The sequence below is a fragment of the Salvelinus alpinus genome, chromosome 34, assembly GCF_045679555.1.
Source record: "Salvelinus alpinus chromosome 34, SLU_Salpinus.1, whole genome shotgun sequence".
NCBI classification, from domain to species: Eukaryota; Metazoa; Chordata; class Actinopteri; order Salmoniformes; family Salmonidae; genus Salvelinus; species Salvelinus alpinus.
Window position 1 is genome coordinate 17899527 of NC_092119.1, and position 22600 is coordinate 17922126.

The 22600-nt window shown below is 43.5% G+C and overlaps 2 protein-coding genes and 1 long non-coding RNA gene across 4 annotated transcripts in view; 2 read left to right on the plus strand and 1 right to left on the minus strand.

The window, feature by feature from the left end:
• Positions 1-7219: 7219 nt before the first annotated feature.
• On the minus strand, positions 7220-10707 carry LOC139563402 (uncharacterized). Its single transcript, XR_011672558.1, has 2 exons — positions 10587-10707; positions 7220-10294 (listed from the first exon to the last, which is right to left on the minus strand). It is a non-coding gene; the product is annotated as an uncharacterized lncRNA (long non-coding RNA).
• Positions 10708-11677: 970 nt separating this feature from the next.
• Positions 11678-17823, plus strand: LOC139563401 (leucine-rich repeat-containing protein 57-like). The gene is made up of 6 exons (XM_071382043.1): positions 11678-11876; positions 12229-12476; positions 14074-14209; positions 14406-14674; positions 14797-14982; positions 15609-17823. The coding sequence occupies exons 2-6, from the start codon at positions 12393-12395 to the stop codon at positions 15648-15650; spliced, it is 717 nt and encodes a 238-aa protein (XP_071238144.1). The 5' UTR covers positions 11678-11876; positions 12229-12392; the 3' UTR covers positions 15651-17823.
• A 135-nt stretch (positions 17824-17958) lies between these two features.
• LOC139563397 (tyrosine-protein kinase receptor TYRO3-like) overlaps positions 17959-22600 on the plus strand; it is a 32603-nt gene continuing 27961 nt past the window's right edge. For both annotated transcript variants that reach the window (XM_071382036.1, XM_071382037.1), the window contains exons 1-2: positions 17959-18378; positions 21722-21905. In XM_071382036.1, the coding sequence (XP_071238137.1) occupies positions 18321-18378; positions 21722-21905 (242 nt within the window). In that variant the 5' untranslated portion in view covers positions 17959-18320. The remainder of the gene's footprint in view (positions 18379-21721; positions 21906-22600) is intronic.

Consider the following 22600-nt stretch of genomic DNA (forward strand, 5'->3'; position numbering starts at 1 on the left):
GGAAGAGGAAATAGTGTTGAGTGACAGGAGAGGATTAAGAGTGAAAGTCATGGGCAAAGTTAAAACTGCCAATTCGAAGCCTGGAATCCAAACGGAATATCGCTCCGTTTCTCTATTCAGTGTGGACTGACTAAATGATTTGTCCAAGTCAAAATCAAATCAAATCAAACTTTATTTGCCACATGCACCGAATACAACAAGTGTAGACTTTACCGTGAAATGCTTACTTACAAGCCCTTAACCAACAGTGCAGTTCAAGAAGAAGAAAATAAAGTAGGCTAAAATAAAAAGTAATAATAAAAATTAACACAATAAGAATAACAATAACATGGCTATATACAGGGGGCACCGGTACAGAGTCAGTGTGCAGGGGTACAAGCTAGTTGAGGTAATCTGTACATGTAGGTGGGGGCGAAGAAGCATAGGTAACAAACAAACAGTGAGTAGCAGCAGTGTACAAGCAGTCTAATGGCTTGGGGATAGAAGCTGTTGAGGAGCCTTTTGGTCCTAGACTTGGCGCCCCCGGTGCCACTTGCCGTGCGGTAGCAGAGAAAACAGTCTATAACTTGGGTGACTGGAGTCTCTGACAATTTTATGGGCTTTCCTCTGACACCGCCTATTATATAGGTCCTGAATGGCAGGAAGCTTGGCCCCAGTGATGTACTGGGCCGTTCGCACTGCCCTCTGCAGCGCCTTATGGTCAGATGCCGAGCAGTTGCCATACCAGGCGGTGATGCAACCGTTCAGGATGCTCTCGATGATGCAGCTGTAGAACCTTTTGAGGATCTGGGGGCCCATGCCAAATCTTTTCAGTCTCCAGAGGTTGAAAAGGTTTTGTCGTGCCTTATTCACGACTGTCTTGGTATGTTTGGACCATATTAGTTTGTTGGTGATGTGGACACTGAGGAACTTGAAACTCTCGACCCGCTCCACTACAGCCCCGTTGATGTTAATGGGGGCCTGTTCGGCCCACCTTTTCCTGTAGTCCACAATCAGCTCCTTTGTCTTGCTCACATTGAGCGAGAGGTTGTTGTCCTGGCACCACACTGCCAGTTCTCTGACTTCCTCCCTATAGGCCATCTCATCGTTGTTGGTGATCAGGCCTACCACTGTTGTGTCGTCAGCAAACTTAATGATGGTGTTGGAGTCATGTTTGGCCACGCATTCATAGGTGAACAGGGAATACAGGAGGGGACTAAGTACACACCACTGAGGGGCCCCAGTGTTAAGGATCAGCGTGGCAGAGGTGTTGTTGCCTACCCTTACCACCTGGGGGCGGCTCTTCAGAAAGTCTTTGATCCAGTTGCAGAGGGAGGTGTTTGGTCCCAGAGTCCTTAGCTTAGTGATGAGCTTCGTGGGCACTATGGTGTTAAACGCTGAGCTGTAGTCGATGAACAGCATTCTCACATAGGTGTTCCTTTTGTCCAGGTGAGAAAGGGCGGTGTGGAGTGCGGTTGAGATTGCGTCATCTGTGGATCTGTTGGGGTGGTATGCGAATTGGAGTGGGTCTAGGGTGTCTGGGAGGATGCTGTTGATGTGAGCCATGACCAGCCTTTCAAAGCACTTCATGGCTACCGACGTGAGTGCCATGGGGCGGTAATCATTTAGGCAGGTTACCTTCGCTTCCTTAGGCACAGGAACTATGGTGGTCTGCTTGAAACATATAGGTATTATAGACTCGGTCAGGGAGAGGTTAAAAATACCAGTGAAGACACTTGACAGTTGGTCCGCGCATGCTTTGAGTACACGTCCTGGTAATCCGTCTGGCCCAGGGGCTTTGTGAATGTTGACCTGTTTAAAGGTTTTGTTCACATCAGCTACCGAGAGCGTTATCACACAGTCATCCAGAACAGCTGATGCTCTCGTGCATGCTTCAGTGTTGCTTGCCTCAAGGCGAGCATGAAAGGCATTTAGCTCGTCTGGTAGGCTCGGGTCACTGGGCAGCTCGCCTCTGGGTTTCCCTTTGTAGTCCGTATTAGTTTTCAAGCCCTGTCACATCCGACGAGCACCCCAACAGATCCACAGATAATGCACTCTCTATTGCCCTCCACACTGCCCTTTCCCACCTGGACAAATGCTTTTCATTAACTACAGATCAGCGTTCAACACCATAGTGCAGGGTTCCCCAACTGGCTGCCCGCGGGTCAAATGTAGTTTTCTGAATTAAAAAAATATATATTTTAGGGTGAATTTTCATTGTTGAACACAAGACTGTAAAAACACAAGAAAATCAGCTCTAATTATGTTTGTCAAATATATTGGTTTGAGCTGTTTGTGGTCAATTTGCAGTCTACAAATTATTTGTAATTATGTTCAGGCCACCGACCATCCAGTCAGGATATTAATTTTTATTGGCCCGTGGCTGACTCTAGTTGATGATCCCTGCCATAGCTTAGAGATGAGCTTGGAGGGCACTAAGAACCCTGGGATGGAACACCTCTCTTTGGAACTGGATCCTGGACTTCCTGACAGGCCGCCCCCAGGTGGTGAGGGTAGGCAACAATACATCCACCTCGCTGATCCTCAACACAGTTAGTTCCCTCCTGCACTCCCTGTTCACCCACGATTGCTTGGCCACGTACGACTGCAACACCGTCATTAAGTTTGCCGGTGACAGGACGGTGGTAGGTCTGACCACCGACAACGATGATACAGCCTATTGGGAGGAGGTCAGAGACCTGGCAACCTCTCCCTCAACGTGAGCAAGATAAAGGAGCTGATCGTGGACTACAGGAAAAGGAGGGCCGAGCACTCCCCCATTCACATAAACGGGGCTGTAGCGGAGCAGGTCGAGAGCTTCAAGTTCCTTGGTATCCACATCACTAAGAACCTATCGTGGTCCAAACAAACCAACACAGGCTTGAAGAGGGCACGACAATGCATTTTCCCCCTCAGGAGGCTGAAAAGATTTGGAAAGGTAGCTCAGATCCTCAAAATGTTGTACAGCTGCACCATCGAGTGCATCCTGACTGGTTGCATCACTGCTTGGCACAGCAACTGCTCAACAAACTACAGCAAGGTACTACAGAGTGTAGTGCGTATGGCCCAGTATATCACTGGGGCTGAGCTTCCTGTCATCCAGGACCTCTATTCCAGGCGGTGTCAGAGGAAGGCCCTAAAGTCATAGGCTGTTCTCTGCTACAGCATGGCAAGCGGAACTGGGGGGCCAAGTCTGGGACTAAAAGACTCCTTAATAAGGCTACAGCATCTGGTGAAATTGGAGGGTGCGCAATTCAGATAAATAATCGTAACATTAAACATTTATGAACATACAAGTATCTTATATCGTTTAAAAGCGTACATTTTTGTTAATCTAACTGCATTGTCCGATTTACAATAGGCTTTACAGCGAAAGCATACCATGCGATTGTTTGAGGACGGCGACCCACATCAACATTTTTCAACCAGCACAGGCTTCATAAAATCACAAATAGCGATTAAATAAATCACTTACTTTTGAAAATCTTCCTCAGTTTGCAATTCCAAGGGTCCCAGCTACAACATGGTCGTTTTGTTAGATAAAATCCTTCTTTATATCCCAAAAAGTCAGATTTCAGTAATCCACTCGTTCAACATGCAGACAAAGGAGTCCAAAAAGCTACCGCTAAACTTTGTTCAAACAAGTCAAACTAGACAAGACAAACGTTTCTATTTAATCCTCAGGTACCTTAAAATGTAATTAAACTATAAAATTTAATACGGAAAGAAGAATGTTCAATAGAAAAGTAAAATTAGCAGGCGCGCCTCCTCTTCATCGCGCGCCGACACTGATTTTCCACTGGGACTCTGTACCAAACTCAGAATTCTCCCTCGTTTTGGAAGAAACAAGCCTGAAACCTTAAACAAAGACTGTTGACATCTATTGGAAGCCATAGGAATTACAATCTGGGAGCTAGAATTGCATAGAACCCATAGCTTTCCATTATAAGCTTGGGACCTCAAAATTTAAATTTACGGTTGGTTTTTCTTTGGATTTTCGCCTACCATATCAATTGTGTTATAGTCTCATACATTATTTTAACATTTCTACAAACTTCAAAGTGCTTTATATCCAGTGCTACCACTTATATGCATATCCTGGCTTCTGGGCCTGAGTAACAGGCAGTTTACTTTGGGCACATCAGTCAGGCGGAAATTCAAGGAAATAGACCCTAGCCCTAAGAAGTTTTAACAGCTTCTACCCCCAAGCCATAAGACTCCTGAACAGTTAATCAAATGGCTACCCGGACTATTTGCATTGACCCCCTTATTTTATTGTTATTATGTTTTGCACAGTCTCAATGTACATTCACTGGACACATACTACACTGACACTCCAACACACACATTAATATTTACGCACACACATACATTCACACTCTTCACATACGCTGCTGCTACTCTGTTTATTATCTATGCATAGTCACTTTACCCCTACCTTGTCACGATCGTCGTAGTGAGGAGACCAAGAAGCAGCGTGATGTGAATACATAATTTTTAAATAAACGAATGAATTTTTAAATAAACGAATGAACCACTAAACAAACTAACAAAAACAACAAAACGAACGTGAAGCTATAAATAACAGAGTGCTGACAGGCAACAACACATAGACAACTACCCACAAAACCTAAATGGAAAATGGCAACCTAATTAGGATCCCCAATCAGAGACAACGATAAACAGCTGCCTCTGATTGGGAACCAATTCAGGTCACCATAAACCTACATTCCCTAGACATACAAAATCCCCATAGATAAACAAAAAACCCTAGACAAGACAAACACACCTATACCCACCCTCGTCACACCCTGACCTGACCAAAATAATACAGAAAATATAGAAAACTAAGGTCAGGGCGTGACAGTAACCCCCCCAAAGGTGTGGACTCCGGCCGCAAAACCTGAATCTATAGGAGAGGGTCTGGGTGGGCATTTCTCCGCGGTGACGGCTCTGGTGAGGGACGTAGACCCCGCTCCACCTCTGGCTTGGCCCATTTAGGTGGCGCCTCTAGAGCGGGGACCCTCACCGCCGACCCCGGACTGGGGACCCTCGTAGCGGGCCCCGGACAGGAGGGCGACTCTGGCGGCTCCGGGCAGGAGGGCGACTCTGGCGGCTCCGGGCAGGAGACCGTCACTGGAGGCTCCGGACTGGAGACCCCCGTTGGAGGCTTCGTGCCATGTCTCACCCCTGGAGGCTTCTTGCCATGGATCATCACTGGAGGCTTCGTGCCATGGATCATCACTGGAGGCTTCGTGCCATGGATCATCACTGGAGGCTTCGTGCCATGGATCATCACTGGAGGCTTCGTGCCATGGATCACCACTGGAGGCTTCGTGCCATGGATCACCACTGGAGGCTTCGTGCCATGGATCACCACTGGAGGCTTCGTGCCATGGATCACCACTGGAGGCTTCGTGCCATGGATCACCACTGGAGGCTTCGTGCCATGGATCATCACTGGAGGCTTTGTGCCATGGATCACCACTGGAGGCTTCTTGCCATGAATCATCACTGGAGGCTTCTTGCCATGGATCATCACTGGAGTGGAGAGACGCACAGGCCTGGCTCTGGGAGCAGGCACAGGACTCACCAGGCTGGGGAGACATGCAGGAGGCCTTGTCCTTGGCCGAGGCACCGGCTACACTGGGCCGTGGAGGCGCACTGGAGGTCTCGAGCTAAGAGCCTGCACAACCCGTCCTGGCTGGGGACTTTGGCCCAGCACGTGCGGGGCGCAGGCACAGGACGCACTGGGCTGTGCAGACACACTGGAGATACAGTGCGCAGAGCCGGCGCAGGATAATCCTGGGCCGTAGAGACGTACTGGAGGTCTAGAGAGCAGGGCTGGCACAATCCTTCCTGGCTGGATGCTCACCCTAGCCCGGCAGATGTGGGGAGCTGGGATGTAGCGCACCGGGCTAAGAACGCGTACTGGAGACACGGTGCCTGACCAGTACGACAGCCCGCCACGGTAAGCACGGGGAGTTGGCTCAGGTCTCCGACCTGACTCATGCAATCTCCTCGTGTGCCTCCCCCCACAAAAATCATGGGGCTGCCTCTCGGGCTTTCGTGCCAGCCGTGTACCCTCATATCGTCAACGTTCCTCCTGTGCTATCTCCACCTGCTTCCATGGCAGGGTCTTGTCCTCTGCCATTACCTCCTCCCAGGTCCAGGATGTCCTCCACTCCTGTTTCTCCCGGGTCCAAGATGTCCACTCCTCTTTAGCACGCTGCTTGGTCCTTTTTTGGTGGGTAGTTCTGTCACGATCGTCATAGTGAGGAGACCAAGGCGCAGCGTGATGTGAATACACAATTTTTTTAACAAACGAATGAACCACTAAACAAACTAACAAAAACAACAAAACGAATGTGAAGCTATAAATAACAGAGTGCTGACAGGCAACAACACAGACAACTACCCACAAAACCTAAATGGCAAATGGCAACCTAAATAGGATCCCCAATCAGAGACAACGATAAACAGCTGCCTCTGATTGGGAACCAATTCAGGCCACCATAAACCTACATTCCCTAGACATACAAAATCCCCATAGATAAACAAAAAACCCTAGACAAGACAAACACACCTATACCCACCCTGACCTGACCAATATAATACAGAAAATATAGAAAGCTAAAGTCAGGGCGTGACATACCTACATGTACATATTACCTCAATTACCTCGACTATCCCGTACCCCTGCACATTGACTCGTTACCCCCTGTATATAGCCTCGTTATTGCTATTTTATTATGCTACTATTTTTTTCCCATGAATTTATTTAGCAAATGCTTCTTTTTTTTTTTTTTTAAACCTTTGCATTGTTGCTTAAGGGCTCGTAAGTAAGCATTTCATAGTAAGGTCTAAACCTGTTGTATTCGGCGCATGTTTGACAAATACTATTTGATTGGCACCTGATTTGATTTAGGCCTACCTTTAATGTAAGATGTCCTTGAGTTCCCTGAAAGGTGTCCGACAAATAAAATGTATTATCGTAATTATCAATGCTATATACAGAGCAAAATTCAGCAGTCTGAAATAGCCCAAAAGTACCACTTTTCAAACTCCTAAGTCAATGACAACCTGCTCATATGAATCAGCCTGCTGTTGTTGTGAGAGTGACCCCTCTTCCGCTCTGACCAGGGTCATTGATATGCCAAGCATTAAGTAACACAGCTAGTGCCAGGCTTTCCCTGCCAACAAGAGACAGAGTGTATGTAGTGGAAAGAAAGGCAACCTGTAGATTTTAAAATTCACTCTACTTTATTGCTGTTGGCTCTGACCCTATGCCACTCAGTCTGTAGTCAAGTGTATATCTCTGAATTTGTGGATTTATTTATATTCTGCTTTACACTAATTATGCTTTTGAGCTCTGTGTCCACAAAGACTTGCTAATAAAGTGTTTATTCTCCAGTGTTTTTTCTCTCTCTGGTTTCATAGAATGTGTTTGACAATTTGTGAGAGAGACCTGTGGTCAGACAGGGGACACCAAACAAAAACATTAGGGTCATATTTACTAGAAACCCTATCCTTGCCAGCCCAGAACTAAAATCTGGCACCAGGTACTCGACTATTTTGCTACAATACTATTAATGTTACGTGTGTCCGACCACAAGAAATGACTAGGAACCAAAATGAATAAATTGGAAGGAAACAGGAAGGGACTACGTGGATTTATCCAATATGAAACTTGTGTGCATTAATCAATACAACCCAGGGAATATTTAGTTTAAAGTGAAAACACGTTTGATGGTACACTGGGGGGTACACTCAAATGCCAAGTTCCAGATACCACTAGGTGACAGTGTTGCCTTACACTTTATGAAACAACAGGTCCATTATACCTCATAATAACAAGATTAATTTACAAAGATACCATTAGTTAGGGCAGACATTGCACATTGAGGGGGGATGTTGTAAACTAACACAAAACATTTTCAGTCCACACAATCTTCTTGTCATGTATGCATCTGTAAAGTACTCACACCCCTTGACTTTTTCCACATTTTGTTACATTACAGCCTTATCCTAAAATGGATGAAAGAAAAAAATTCCTCAACAATCTACACAAAATATCCATAATAACAAAGCGACAAAGTCTTGGTGGTTCCAAACTTCTTGCATTTAAGAATGATGGAGGCCACTGCAGAATGTTTTAGTACCCTTCCCCAGATCTGTGCCTCTACACAATCCTGTCTCAGCGCTCTACGGACAATTCCTTCGACCTCATGGCTTGGTTTTTGCTCTGACATGCACTGTCAACTGTGGGACCTTATATAGACAGGTGTGTGCCTTTCCAAATCATGTCCAATCAATTGAATTTACCACAGGTGGACTTCAATCAAGTTGTAGAAACATCTCAAGGATGATCAATGTAAACAGGATGCACCTGAGCTCAATTTCGAGTCTCATAGCAAAGGGTCTTAATACCTACACTACCGTGAAGAGGCGACTCCGGGATGTTGGCATTCTAGGCCGAGTTCCTCTGTCCAGTGTCTGTGTTCTTTCGCCCATCTTAATCTTTTATTGGTCAGTCTGAGATATGGCATTATTTTGCAACTCTGCCTAGAAGGCCAGCATCCCGGAGTCGCCTCTTCACTGTTGACGTTGAGACTGGTGTTTTGCGGGTACTATTTAATGAAGCTGCCAGATGAGGACTTGTGAGGCGTCTGTTTCTCAAACACTCTAATGTACTTGTCCTCTTGCTCAGGCCTCCCACTCTTTCTTTTCTGGTTAGAGACAATTTGCACTGTTCTGTGAAGGAAGTAGTACACAGCGTTGTACGAGATCTTCAGTTTCTTGGTAATTTCTCGCATACATTAACAATGTATTTCTGATGTTATTTTAATGGACAAAAATGTTTGCTTTTCTTTAAAAAAACAAGGACATTTCTAAGTGAACCCAAACCTTTGAACGGTAGTGTACATACAGTACCAGTCAAATGTTTGGACACACCTACTCATTCCAGGGATTTTCTTAATTTTTACTATTTCTACACTGTAGAATAATAGTAAAAATAAAGAAAAACCCTTGAATGAGTAGGTGTGTCCAAACATTTGACTGGTACTGTATGAAATGAGTAAAACAGTATGGAAACATTATTAAAGTGACTAGTGTTCCATTATTAAAGTGACCAGTGATTCCATGTCTATGTACATTGGGCAGCAGCCTCTACGGTGCAGGACTAAGTAACCGGGTGGTAGCCTGCTAGTGGTGGCTATTTAACAGTCTCATGGCCTTGAGCTAGAAACTGTTTTTCAGTCTCTCGGTTCCAGCTTTGATACACCTGTACTGACCTCGCTTTCTGGATGATAGCAGTTTAAACAAGCCGTGACTCAGGTGGTTGATGTCCTTGATGATCTTTTTGGCCTTCCTGTGACATCGGGTGTTATAGGAGTCCTGTAGGGCAGGCAGTGTGCCCCTGGTGATGCATTGAGCTGGTCGCACCACCCTCTGGAGAGCCCTGCGGTGCAGTTGCCGTACCGGGCGACGATACAGCTGACAGGGTGTTCTCATTTGTGCATCTGTAAAAGTTTGAGGGTCTTAGTGGCCAAGCCAGATTTCTTCAGCCTCCTGAGGTTTAAGAGGCGATGTTGCGCTTTCTTCACCACACTGTCTATGTGGGTGGACCATTTCAGATTCTTTCAGCTTCTCCACTGCGGTCCCGTCGATGTGGATAGGGGCATGCTCCCTCTGCTGTCCACGATCAGCTCCTTCGTTTTGTTGACGTTGAGGTAATTTTTCCTGGCACCACTCCGTCAAGGCCCTCACCTGCTTCCTGTAGGCTGTCCCGTCATTGTTGGTAATCAGGCCTGCTTCTGTTGTGTCGTCTGCAAACTTGATGATTGAGTTGGAGGTGTACATGGCCACGCAGTCACAGGTGAACAGGGAGTACAGGAGGGGGTTGAGCATGTTCCCTTGTGGGGCCCGTGTTGAGGATAAGCGTAGTGGAGGTGTTGTTTCCTACCTTCACCACCTGGGGGTGGCCCATCAGGAAGTCCAGGACCAAGTTGCACAGGGTGGGGATCAGACCCAGGGCCCCGAGCTTAAAGATGAGCATGGAGGGTAATATGGTGTTGAAGGCTGAGCTATAGTCAATGAATAACATTCTGACATAGATATTCCTCTTGTCCAGATGGGATAGGTCAGTGTGCAGTGCGATGGGGTTTGCATCATCTGTGGATCTATTGGTGCGGTATGCAAATTAAAGTGGGTCTAGGGTGTCAGGTAAGGTGGAAGTGATATGATCCAGGAGCAAGGTCCCAGGCATTCATTTGTAAGGCTGGTGGCGTCGTCAAACTTTGAAAATATGTAGCTGTGAAAAAGCAAAGATGCATTGTCAATATAGCCAGGGGATCTCAGTTAGCTAGCTAGCTATATTATCTGCTGTTATTAACATTAGCTAGCTAACTATATTATCTGCTGTAATTAACATTAGCTAGCTATATTATCTGCTGTAATTAACATTAGCTAGCTAGCTATATTATCTGCTGTAATTAACATTAGCTAGTTAGTATGTCCAGTCTCGTATTCATAGAGGTTAGCTAGGTTGTGCTAGCTGATAAAGCATTGTTTTGTCTACATTAAGATAGCAAACATAATTTTACCCCATTCGCACAACTACCAAGTTCTTATACAGCTACCAATATACACCAACATATTGGAACGTGTAAATCAACTTTTCGTAGCGATTCTCCTTCTTCTTTGGTGGGGTTTATCGGTGGTTGGCATCCAACGTTATGGTGCATTACCGCCACCTACTGTACTGAATTGTTGGCCAGAGACAGGGAGAAACTAAATCCTACCTGCCAGCCACGTTGCTCTTAAAAAATATAACAAAATATTTGAGACTTTATCTTATTAAGTTCTACTCAATATACTCTTTAAACTAATTAGATCTCATCCTCTCATTTTCCCTCTGATACTGCCCACACTGTACCAATATGCTCCACGGTCTGTTTCCTAGCAAAAATGACACTTTCCTGTTGGATGCTTTCCTATCACATTTAAAGTCTTATTCAACCGGCTGTGTCCCACCCTTAATCTTGTAAAAATAACCTCCTCTCTTCTGTCCCTTCATGCCGTCCTCCCCTCCCTGATTTTTCTCTGTACTTGAAATAAAGGTTTAATAAATAAATAAAAGCCTCCCCTTGGTATCTCTATTCCACTGCCCCTGCCATCTCTGCACCATCACTGTCTATATCAGGCTTTTTGGCTCTGCCTTGCTTATTGACACTACGACATCCACATCCCGACTACTAAGTGCTTGTTTAGCCAGTACATTAACTGTCTCGTTCTCCTCCAACCCCACAGCCAGATGATATGTAATACATTTCCTGACTGCCACCCCACATTCATGCACTACAAATGCTGACCCAGTACATCCTGTCCTTGGATCTTTTGAACCATCTATGTAAATGGCCACAAAATCCTGATACACAGTATCCAGACGTCTATTAATCAAATCAGATGGATCAACACCCTCCCTATATTTCTGTAGTCTCTCCAACACTTCTAGATCAACTACTGGATACGGGAGTAGCCATACTGTATTTACAGGAATAGCTTTTTTAACGATTTTTTTTTGCAATTCTTCTTTCAAATTTAGCCCGCCGATGTAGTTGTTCCTTTTCCATTTGATGAACGAATGGCTTCTGGATTTGTTCTTGCTCTACTGCCAACTAGCGGATTGGTTTAGCTAGCCACATACAGGCATGCGCATTGACGTCAAGCTGTTAGCTTCCCAACGACATGTTTATTGTTCGAGCAGCTCTACTATGTCCTAGGCTTGTGTTTAGGTTTGACTAGTCCAATAATCCTCATAGTTATCTGTTCCTAATATATAAGTTACAATTTGCAGACAAGTATTGCACAAGAAGAACAAATCAGCTCGTGAGGTAAGTAAACTAAAATCCCAGATGGTCTAACGTTAACTCGCTGGCTAGCTATGCTAACAGTCTCAACAATATTTACCATCCTTGGGAAAATGTTATTTAAAGAACAAATATGTATGACCCTTTGCTGTTATAGTACTAGACACATTACTCCCAATTTCAATAATATGCATGAATATGTCTCAAAGCTTGCCTCAGACAGTACTAGTGGTAGGGTAGCTAACGTTAGCTAGATAGTGCTAGCTTCTTACATCATGTTCCTCCTTTTCTTGTTTGTCAGCTACTGTTAATTAACGGATAGTTAAACGCCGGCAGCAGCAATTAATGATTGATTTGTATAATTGATCTCTTATAGGGACCACACTGACAACCAGGGAAGTAACTATCTTAAAGGCACAACCCCAGTATCTGGCACCACCATCACAATAATAGGCTAGCTGATTACATAAGCGTGTGACCAACTGTAAAGTTGAAGATCATCACTTAGGAGAGCCGCATTAGCGGGAAACTACAACAAAGATGGGGAACAGTGCAATCAAAGCCCATCTGGAGAACTCCCAGAAGACTGGGATCTTTCAGCTGACAGGGAAAGGTCTCCCTGAGGTAAGAATTGCATGCACACACAGCCCATTATAGTCTGCTTGTTCAAATCAGCACACCACAGCAGTCTGCTAACTGGTGCTTCGTTTATTTAGCTGAATTCCATTCAGTTGTCGTTGTGGTGACGGTTTGAATGTGTGTATACTGAACAAAAATATAAATGCAAGATGTAATGATTTGGTCCTATGTTTCATGAACTGAAATAAGAGCCCAGAAATGTTCCATATGCACAAAAATATTATTTCTCTCAAATTGTGCACAACTTTGTTTACATCCTGTTAGTGAGCATTTTTTTGCCAAGATAATCCACCCACCTGACAGGTGTGCCATATCAAGAAGCTGATGAAACAGCATAATCATTACACAGGTGCACCTTATGCTGGGGACAATAAAAAGGCCACTCTAAAATGTGCAGTTGTCAACAGAATGCCACAAATGTCTCAAGTTTTGAGGGAGTGTGCAATTGACATGCTGACTGCAGGAATGTCCACCAGAGCTGTTGCCAGTTAATGTATTGTTCAATTCTCTACCATAAGCTTCCTCCAACGTCGTTTTAGAGAATTTGGCAGAACATCCAACCGGCCTCACAACCGCAGACCATGTGTAACCACGCCAGCCCAGGACCTCCACATCCGGCGGATCGTCTGAGGCCAGCCACTCGGACAGAAACTGGGGGTTTGCAAAACCAAATAATTTCTGAACAAACTCAGAAACCGTCTCAGGGAAACTCATCTGTGTGCTCGTCGAACTCACGACTTCAGTGGGGAAATGCTCACCTTCACTGGCACGCTGGAGAAGTATGCTTTTCACGGATGAATCCCAGCTTCAACTGTACCGGGCAGATGGGAGACCGCTTTATGACGTCATGTGGGCAGGCGGTTTGCTGATGTCAATGTTGTGAACAGAGTGCCCCATTGTGACGTTGGGGTTATGGTATGGGCGGGCATAAGCTCCGGACAACGAACACAATTGCATTTTATCGATGGCAATTTGAATGAACCGAGATACCGTGACGAGATCCTGGGGCCCAATGTCGTGCCATTCATCTGCCACCATCACCTCATGTTTCAGCATGATAATGCACGGCCCCATGTCGCAAGGATCTGTACACAATTTCTGGAAACTGAAAACGTCCCAGTTTTTTCATGGCTTGCATACTCACCAGACATGTCAACCATTGAGCATGTTTGGGATACTCTAGATCAATGTGTACAACAGCGGGTTCCAGTTCCTGCCAATATCCAGCAACTTTTCACAGCCATTGAAGAGGAGTGGGACAACATTCCACAGGCCACAATCAACATCCTGATCAACTATGTGAAGGAGATGTGTCGCACTGCATGAGGCAAATGGTGTTCACACCATATACTGAGTGATTTTCTGATCCACTCCCCTACCTTAATTTTAAGGTACAGTGCCTGTGACCAACATATTCAGTTCTGTATTCTCAGTCATGTGAAATCCATAGATCAGGGGTTAATGAATTAATTTCAACTGACTGATTTCCTTATATGAACTTTAACTGAGTAAAATCTTTGAAATTGTTGCATGTTGTGTTTATCTTTGTTCAGCGTATTTTTCCCCCACTAACATATTTCAGTTCCCCGAGGAGCTCCAGAGGTTGACTGGAAACCTACGGACTGTAGATCTGTCTTCCAACAAGATTGAAGTGCTGCCTGCCGCCATAGGAAACTTCCTTCAGATGAAGAGTCTGACTTTAAACTGTAATAAACTCAGTAAGTGTTTGCTACATCTCCTCAGATTCTGTCTTATACTACAGCATCTTTTGATGACAAATTATTAACCCTTTGCTTTCACTGAATAAGGAATGCCCATTAGGTGCATTGATTATTGATGTGAATTCCTCTGCTTCAATCAGTCTCTATAGCTAGGCTATATATTAAGTTAGTGTGTTTGTTTTGTGCTACATAGCAAGTCTCCCAGATGAAATTGGGAAGCTTAAGAAACTAGAGACCCTCTTGCTGAACGGGAACCAACTGAGGCAGCTCCCTAGCGGTGTAGGACAGTTGAAAGCATTGCGCACCCTCAGCCTGTCTGGGAACAAGTTCCGGGAGTTTCCTGGCGGCCTCGGCTCCCTACGACACCTGGACGTCCTGGACCTGTCCAAGAACCACATCCAGGCTGTTCCTGCTGAGGTAGCGGCCCTGCAGGCCATCGAGATCAATCTCAACCAGAACCAGGTAATCAGGTGTTTATGGTTGCATCTCAAATGGCACCCTATTCCCTATATAGTGCACTATTTTTAACCAGGGACCTAATCTAGAATCAAATCTATATGAATCTATATAAATTATGATCCCAGATTTCAGTGGTGTCTGCGGAGGTGTCCACCTGCCAGAGGCTAAAGGTGCTGAGATTGGAGGAGAACTGTCTAGAGCTTGCCTCCATCCCTGTGTCCATCCTCACCAGCTCCCAGGTGTCTCTGCTCTCTGTGGAGGGCAACCTGTTTGAGGTGAAAAATATGCGGGACCTGGAAGGGTATGAGAAGGTGAGGTGTGAAACAAATTTCTGTTTCTTTAACTTGCTGCCTACTGCCAAATGAATGGTCAATGTTAAAGCAAGGAACAGTCATGCTGCTGCACTAAATCACTAAGCTGTCTTTATATCTATTGTAAACTAAACCACTCATGAGTTTCAAAGGCATTGGTTTGAAATATGTCCGTCTCCCATGGTTGACTTGTTTGTGATCAGTGTGGAAACAAGACTCTTTCCCCAGACTGGTGGACTACCTCAACAATAATGTGATTTCCTGTTCAACATAAGGAAGATCAAGTGAAGAAAGTTGTGGCTCAGACAGCTCTAGTATTCTTTCCCAGCCATAATCCCTGCACTTGACATAAGCGGTCAAATATAGCCCCTGACACTAAATACATCTATGACGTTTCATGATGATATTACAGTGTTGAAATGATGTTGTGAAGCTTAAAATGACAATCGAATTTCCCAAGCTTGGGATAATCAAGGTCTAATGTGATATGACCACTTACCTATTATAATAGTTAGAACTTGGACCAACCATTCAGTGCTTACACAAATAGCTCATCTCTTCAGTTGTTATGCTGTCCGTAGTGTTCCAGGTGTAACTGATGGCGATCTCATTTGTTTACCCCACAGTACATGGAGCGCTTCACTGCAACCAAGAAGAAGTTTGCCTGAAGAATAGAGAGAGGGAGCATCCCCCTGAGTCCAGCTTGTGCACTACACTCAAGTACCCTCCCTAGTGGTTGTCTTACTACAGTATATATGGCTTCTGCACTACAGCAACAGGTTACAACAGCAAGAACCACAGTAGAATGAGTACTGATTGAGAGCATGCTATGATCTGTGTATGACAGCAACAGGATACCATGAATGGAAAAAGAGAACTATGTGAACAGTGGACGATAGACAGTGCATTCACTTACGATATTCATAGAAATTGCATCTTGAATACTAATTTACAAACGAAAATCTAAGCCGGTTATACTTAAATAGTATAGTGGGCTAAAATGTCCCTCTACATACATTGGCTTTTAACTGCATATAAATGATCTAACAATACAATTGTTGCAGAAGTCAAACACCTCGGTTCAGTATCAAGCAGTGTTCTGCCTGTCAGATAGTATATGTGCCGTGACCAGCAAGCGAATGAAACCTGTAGTACAGAATGTCAAAGCAGTGACAATTGCACTACATAGACCCAGAATGAGATAATGATTTTAAAGCTCCATTTTGCATTAAGGCTTTACCCTGTGGATCTGGAATGGAACGTCACATTTTTTTCTGTAGCTCTGGTCCAGAGTGTTTCTTTTCAGCTGAGGAAAGCTGATTCATCAGCATGCCACACATAAAACCCTGGACCAGAGCTAGATTTTCTGGTGCTGTGAAAGAATGAAGAAAATCACAGCCTAAATGTAAACAAGTCTATACTGAACAAAAATATAAATGGAACAATATCAATGATTTTACTGAGTTAGTTCATTATAAATTAGGCCCTAATCTATGGATTTCTCATGATTGGGCAGGGGCATAGGCCCACTCACTTGGAAGCCAGGCCCAGCCAATCAAAATAATTTTTCCCCCCTCAAAAGGGCTTTATTAAAGACAGAAATACTCCTCAGATTCATCAGCTGTCTGGGTAGCTGGTCTCAGACGATCCCACAGGTGAAGAAGTCGGATGTGGCGGGCTGACGTGGTCACATGTGGTCTGCAATTGTGAGGCCGGTTGAATGTACTGCCAAATTCTGTAAAACGATGTTGGGGGTAGCTTATGGTAGAGAAATTAACATTAAATTCACTGACAACAGCTCTGGTGGACATTCTTGCAGTCAGCATGCTAATTGCATGCTCCCTCAACTTGACATCTATGGCATTGTGTTGTGTGTCAACTGCACATTTTAGTGGCCTTTTATTGTCCCCAGCACAAGGTGCATCTGTGTAATGATCATGCTGTTTAATCAGCTTCTTCAAATGCCACACCTGTCAGGTGGATGGATTATCTTGGCAAAGGAAAAATGCTCACTAACAGGATGTAAACAAATTTGTGCACAGAATTTGAGAGAAATAAGCTTTTTATGCATATGGAACATTTCTGGGAACTTTTATTTCAGCTCATTAAACATGGGACCAACACTTTACATGTTGCGTTTATATTTTTGTTCAGAACATTTTGGCTCTTCGCAAGCATACTCTTATTGCTTCTGAATACTCACTAGTTATATTATTTGGACTTGATTTGTATTCATGTGTTATTTATCTTCAGTTGGTCTGTTGAACACATCCTTACTATTTTAGTAATTTAACTCTGTAAATAATTTGTAGACATTTTAAGAAGTGTGTGTGATTGTATCAGATAAAAACCACAAAACAGGATCACCTCCACTATTCAAAATTTGACCCTCAAAGAAGTGTTGAAGGATCCTAACCTTTATTACTAGATTGAAGACAACCTCACAAAGAGGATCATTCATATCTGTTTTCTAATCAGTGTTGCTGATCAAGGGTGCACTTTCTGTGAAAGGAGGAGTTGCATTAGGCTGTCATTAACAATACATTTAACTTATCAGGTGTATGTAATTTAATTGTAACAGAATACTCTCCATGAATTGTGTCAATATACTAACACTGATTTATGTAGAATTACTTAACTTTGTTTCTTTTGAATGCTTATTTAATTTTACTTAAATATGATTCCATTTTTTGCACAGCTTTGTGCAAGTGTACAGTATTCAGACCAATTCATATCAGGTTGTCACAACCTTAGTTTTGTGAAAGGAAAGTACATGCAGTAATTTAATATACCCCGCATCGCATCCCAAATTCTCCGAATAAAGATATAATACATACAATTGCTTATGTGTCGCTGTGCCTTAGTTACGTTCAATAGGTGTTGTATTGATACTTTGTTTCATATCACTTCATACTGGGAATCTTATTTCCTGCGCTCTTTCACTAGGCGGCGGTAATGTACATTCCTCAAGAGAGCGGCACTACGTCATCTTGTAGTATGAGGCTAGAACAACAACGTGTATATCAGCCAAGAAGACAAAAGTCCATCAATTTATTCAAAGAAGTGTAGCCGGTTATTCACGAGGGGAAAGAAAACAACATACTTTGTCTATCATCCCGGACAGGAATTTACTGACCACCTGGTATTGGTGAATTGTGTATCAACGCCGTTGGATAAATCACTGCCGAAAAATCTTAAGCGGTCACTTTCTAGTGCGGAAACCTTTGGAGCCCCGAAAAACGTTTAGTTCAGGGCATCGACTCATTCGATTGTTCAGCACTTGGGATTAGTATATTTTGTGGAAAATAGCCTCAAATTGTGAACCAGATGATGAAAAGATGACCATTTATCTTTGGATCATACTCTTCTTGGCACAAAGTAGTAGAGCAATCCCTGGTAAGTTTGAAAAGTTATCCCTATACTTCATGACACGGCTACGTTTCATGAATTTGTAATATACTATTATTTTATATTGCTACTCAGTACATTTGCGCGGTAAGCGTTTGTCAAATCGTCGATTTTAGCCTATTTCAAGGGTGGATGATGGTCACAAGAGACACCCGTGTGTTGAACAACTACAGTGTAAACAACAATCGTGGAATCAGCGGTTTGCCTTCAAAATAAGTCCCCTCTTTGAAACATGCAACCGGATAAAAATTGTGAAAACAAGCCACAATTGGACTAGATAGTGCCAAACAAGGTTAGAATGTTAATACATAAATTCAACAAAAGACAATTATGTAGTTAATTTGACGAATATATAAAATCTGTTTTTATTTATATTACTTCTGCGTTGTTGGGAAAGAGCACTACTGTAGCAGTGCAGGTGACATATTTAACTATGTATATATTTATTGCATTATGGATGTATTAGACTTCATAACTGCATTGGGGGCATACTTATGTTTCACTGTATAGCCTTACCTATGGATTGTGCACCCATGAAATCTGCTATCTGCTTACTCAGTGACACCAACAGAACACAACTATGTAGAGTTTACACAAATATTAGCTTCGTATTACAGGACATTGACTGTGAGAAGTCACCTTTCCAGTCAGTCTTTTGTGTATTGGACATTCAAATACCCCCATGAAATGTGGTATCAGTCTACTCCGTGACAACCACAGAACACCATAGCAGAGTTCAATTGGTGGCATTCTGAGTTGTAGTGATAATGTCAAGTCATCACAATGGGTCGCCATAGCAGTTGACATGGAGCATAGAGTGAGTAATGTGACAACCGTAACATTAAGTTGTGGAATAATGGACTCCTTACAGCACGTGTTTTAAATGGAATGTGTATATAGATTTATTTAACTAGGCAAGTCACAGCAAGACGCTGGGCCAATTTTGGATTTGAACCAGGGTGTCTGTAGTGATGCCTCTAGCACTGAGATGCAGTGCCTTAGACCGCCGCGCCACTCGGGAGCCCAATGACTGTCTGCGGGTTTTTGCTCCTCCCTTGTCCTTGATGGATGAGTTAAGGTCACTGATTAGTAAGGAACTCCCCTCACCTGGTTGTCTACTGTAGGTCTTAATTGAAAGGAAAAACCAGCAGAAACTAGGCCCTCCATGGAATGAGTTTGACAGCCCTGCCTTACAGTAATACCAAATGGAGATTAATGGCATTCTGTACCGATTGCACAAATAACTGGCTGTGCAATTGAATAGAGTTGTGATGGATATTGTCCTTGATTATGAATTCAGTTGTGGTATCTACTGTATGTATGTTTGTTTTCCAAAGCAGTCGTTTCAGGGCAAAGCATTAATCAATTCTGCGACAAAGGAATGATAGACTGTCGGTTGTATGAGTTGACAAGATTACAATTCTGTCTGTGCCCTTGAGCAAGGCACTTAACCCTAATTGCTCCTGAAAGTCGCTCTGGATAAGAGCGTCTGCTAAATGACTGAAATGTAAAATGTTGACAGAAAACAAAGTACTTGTTTAGAAAGCTCTAGCTGAGTGATATCATTTTATGATATGCTTGTTGTGAAATAATTTTTGAATTAATCCTTATTAATGAACTCATCTAATTAACTGTATGCTGTCACTGATTAGGCTGATACCCCATTTCATGAGTGCACAATCCATAGGTTAGCATGTACAGTGCAATATGAATGTCCAATAGACACAATAGACTGACTGGGACGGTGATTTCCTACAGTCGAGTCCTGTAATAAGAGCTGAGATGCTAATATTTGTGTAAACTCTACATAATTGTGTTCTGTAGATGTCACTGAGTAGGTTGGTACCACATTTCATGGCACAATCCATAGGTTACGCAGTACAGTGCATGTAAGTATGCCCGCAATGCAATTCTGAAGTCTAATACCTACCTTCACAATTTGATTTCAAGCTTGTTTTTTGATCGTCACGTGCACTGGTACTCTAAAAATATTTTTTGGGGTCAAATTAATGAATGATCTTTTGTTGAATTCCAGCATTGTTTAGCATTCTATAATTCAATTGAGGCATGTTTTCAATTGGGGACTTTTATTTTGAAGGCAAACCGCCAATTCCACTATTGTTGTTCACCACACAAGTACAAGGGACCACAGTCTAGAGAAGTTTTGCACAAAATTTGAGTAGGCATATTCTCAACCTTGTTCTCTAAAAATTATAATACTGAAGTGGATCTGTTTCTTGTAACAATGTTTATCATAAGGGCAAAATTACCAGTACAAACTGAGCACATATCTCACTGAGATTTGGTCCAATGTTGCTCTGTTGGTAGAGCATGGTGTTTGTAATGCCAGGGTTGTGGGTTCGATTCCCATGGGGGACCTGTATGAAAATGTATGCACTCACTACTGTCTTTTGCTCTGGATAAGAGCATCTGCTAAATGACTAAAATGTAAAGGTAGAGGTCATTTCCCTCTTCCCTGTCCAGACCAGACCTGGGTCAAATACATACTCAAGTATTTGAGGTGTGCTTGATTGATTTACACTTTTTGGGACTATTCCAATGGATCCAAATATGTATAAGTATTTTACATAGGCCCATGTATTTGAAGGCTTCCCCCACCCCCCTCTTATATAGTATTTGGGTAACAGGTCATTGGACTGGACATGTACTAATGAGACATTCATTAAACAGAGTGAAGGTGTGGGAGGATAGGTAGGCCTAAAGGCTACATTTTGCTTGATTACATGGACACTCCCCTGTCTCTGAGCAGTGCAGTATAATATGGTCATTGATATTACTTATCTGGCCGTTGGTCTGTTGCAGGCAGCTAAACCCAGCAACAGCAGCTGTAGTGAGTTGCCACAGTGGAGAGCTTTCAGCCCTCTACAGCCTTGTATGACGTCTGCTCTGTCTGCACCCAGGCTCAAGTCGGAGCATGCAGATACTCGGCCAAGATGCATGCAATGGCCCAAGCAACACAATGGAGACAAACAGTTCTAAAGACAAAAGACTCTTGCAAAAACAACTATTTTTCAAATATCTTTGGAAAACCATTTCCATATGTCACACGTTCTACTTCAAAATGTTTTATGCCTGCACATTACAATAACTGAACAAACACCATTTTGTAGGCTACCTTTAAAGGGGTATCTAGCTAGCTCTCCTGTAATGCTCACTGCTGCATATGTGTTGCAATCTGACGGAGCCTCAGATCCCGTCCATTATATTTTCTGAATGGCATTTAGAGTAGTGAAGAAGAAATAACTAGGACTTAGGCTATTAATGAATGACTCATTCAAGTCTCTGGTGACTCCTACCCCTTGACCTTTAGGACTCAGGTTTACCAAGAACCCCGCCAACCTCACGGTAACCCAGGGCAACATGGTTCGCCTGGGTTGTTCCATCGAGGGCCTGAGTGAGCCGGAGATCGTGTGGATGAAGGATGGGGAGAAGCTGTACAGTACAGACCAGATGTACATCCCCCTGGAGCAACACCACTGGGAGACCTTCCACAGGTCAGTGCTTCAGTAGTCCTGACCTACTATTAAGTAGTGTTACCCTTACCACTTTATAGGCTGATTGGAAGATGTCTTCAGACCTTCCATCATAGCATCACTTTTATTGTGTTGCATTTCACCAGAAATGATTGGGAAGCTGTCTTGCAAAGCACAAGCAAACTAACCTTGGAGTGTTGCAAAGCACTTAGCTCACAGCCCCTAGATCAGCTTCTCAAGAGGTCAGGTGTCCTGACAGTTCTTTACTATTTCAGAGAAGGTGCTTGTACATTGAATCATTAAGCTAGAAAAACAACATTGTTTTTATCTTTAAACAATGTGGCTGCTTGCATTGCCTTTTACCCTTCAACATTCTTTGCCCTTGTGTACATTCAAACTTAGGTCAGTCTGCCTTAAATATGCTGTGGATGTTTGGAGGTACAACTACAGGGAATAGCCAACAGCATGTAGGCAGGCACGGTATGTTATGGTATGAGTTTGTTCAGTGTTATGACGAAACATGCAGTGTAATACCATAAATAGAGGCAGTGATGCTGTTCCTGGCTTTGACCCAACATCAGACTTGGGTATTTGAAATGATTCACATAGTATTTGAACTCAGGTCTGCTCAACATGGCGGAACTGAACTTGTAGTTTTGGGTACTGATGGTGGCGAGGAGGATGTAGGTGAGGCTTAATAATTGGCTTGGGGAGGC

Excerpts from the sequence above, each read along its gene's own strand:
- LOC139563401 (XM_071382043.1), top strand. The coding sequence starts at position 12,393 with ATGGGGAACAGTGCAATCAAAGCCCATCTGGAGAACTCCCAGAAGACT. Across the intron at positions 14,675-14,796 it reads TCAATCTCAACCAGAACCAG|ATTTCAGTGGTGTCTGCGGA; the intron begins GTAATCAGGTGT and ends TTATGATCCCAG. Across the intron at positions 14,983-15,608 it reads ACCTGGAAGGGTATGAGAAG|TACATGGAGCGCTTCACTGC; the intron begins GTGAGGTGTGAA and ends TTTACCCCACAG.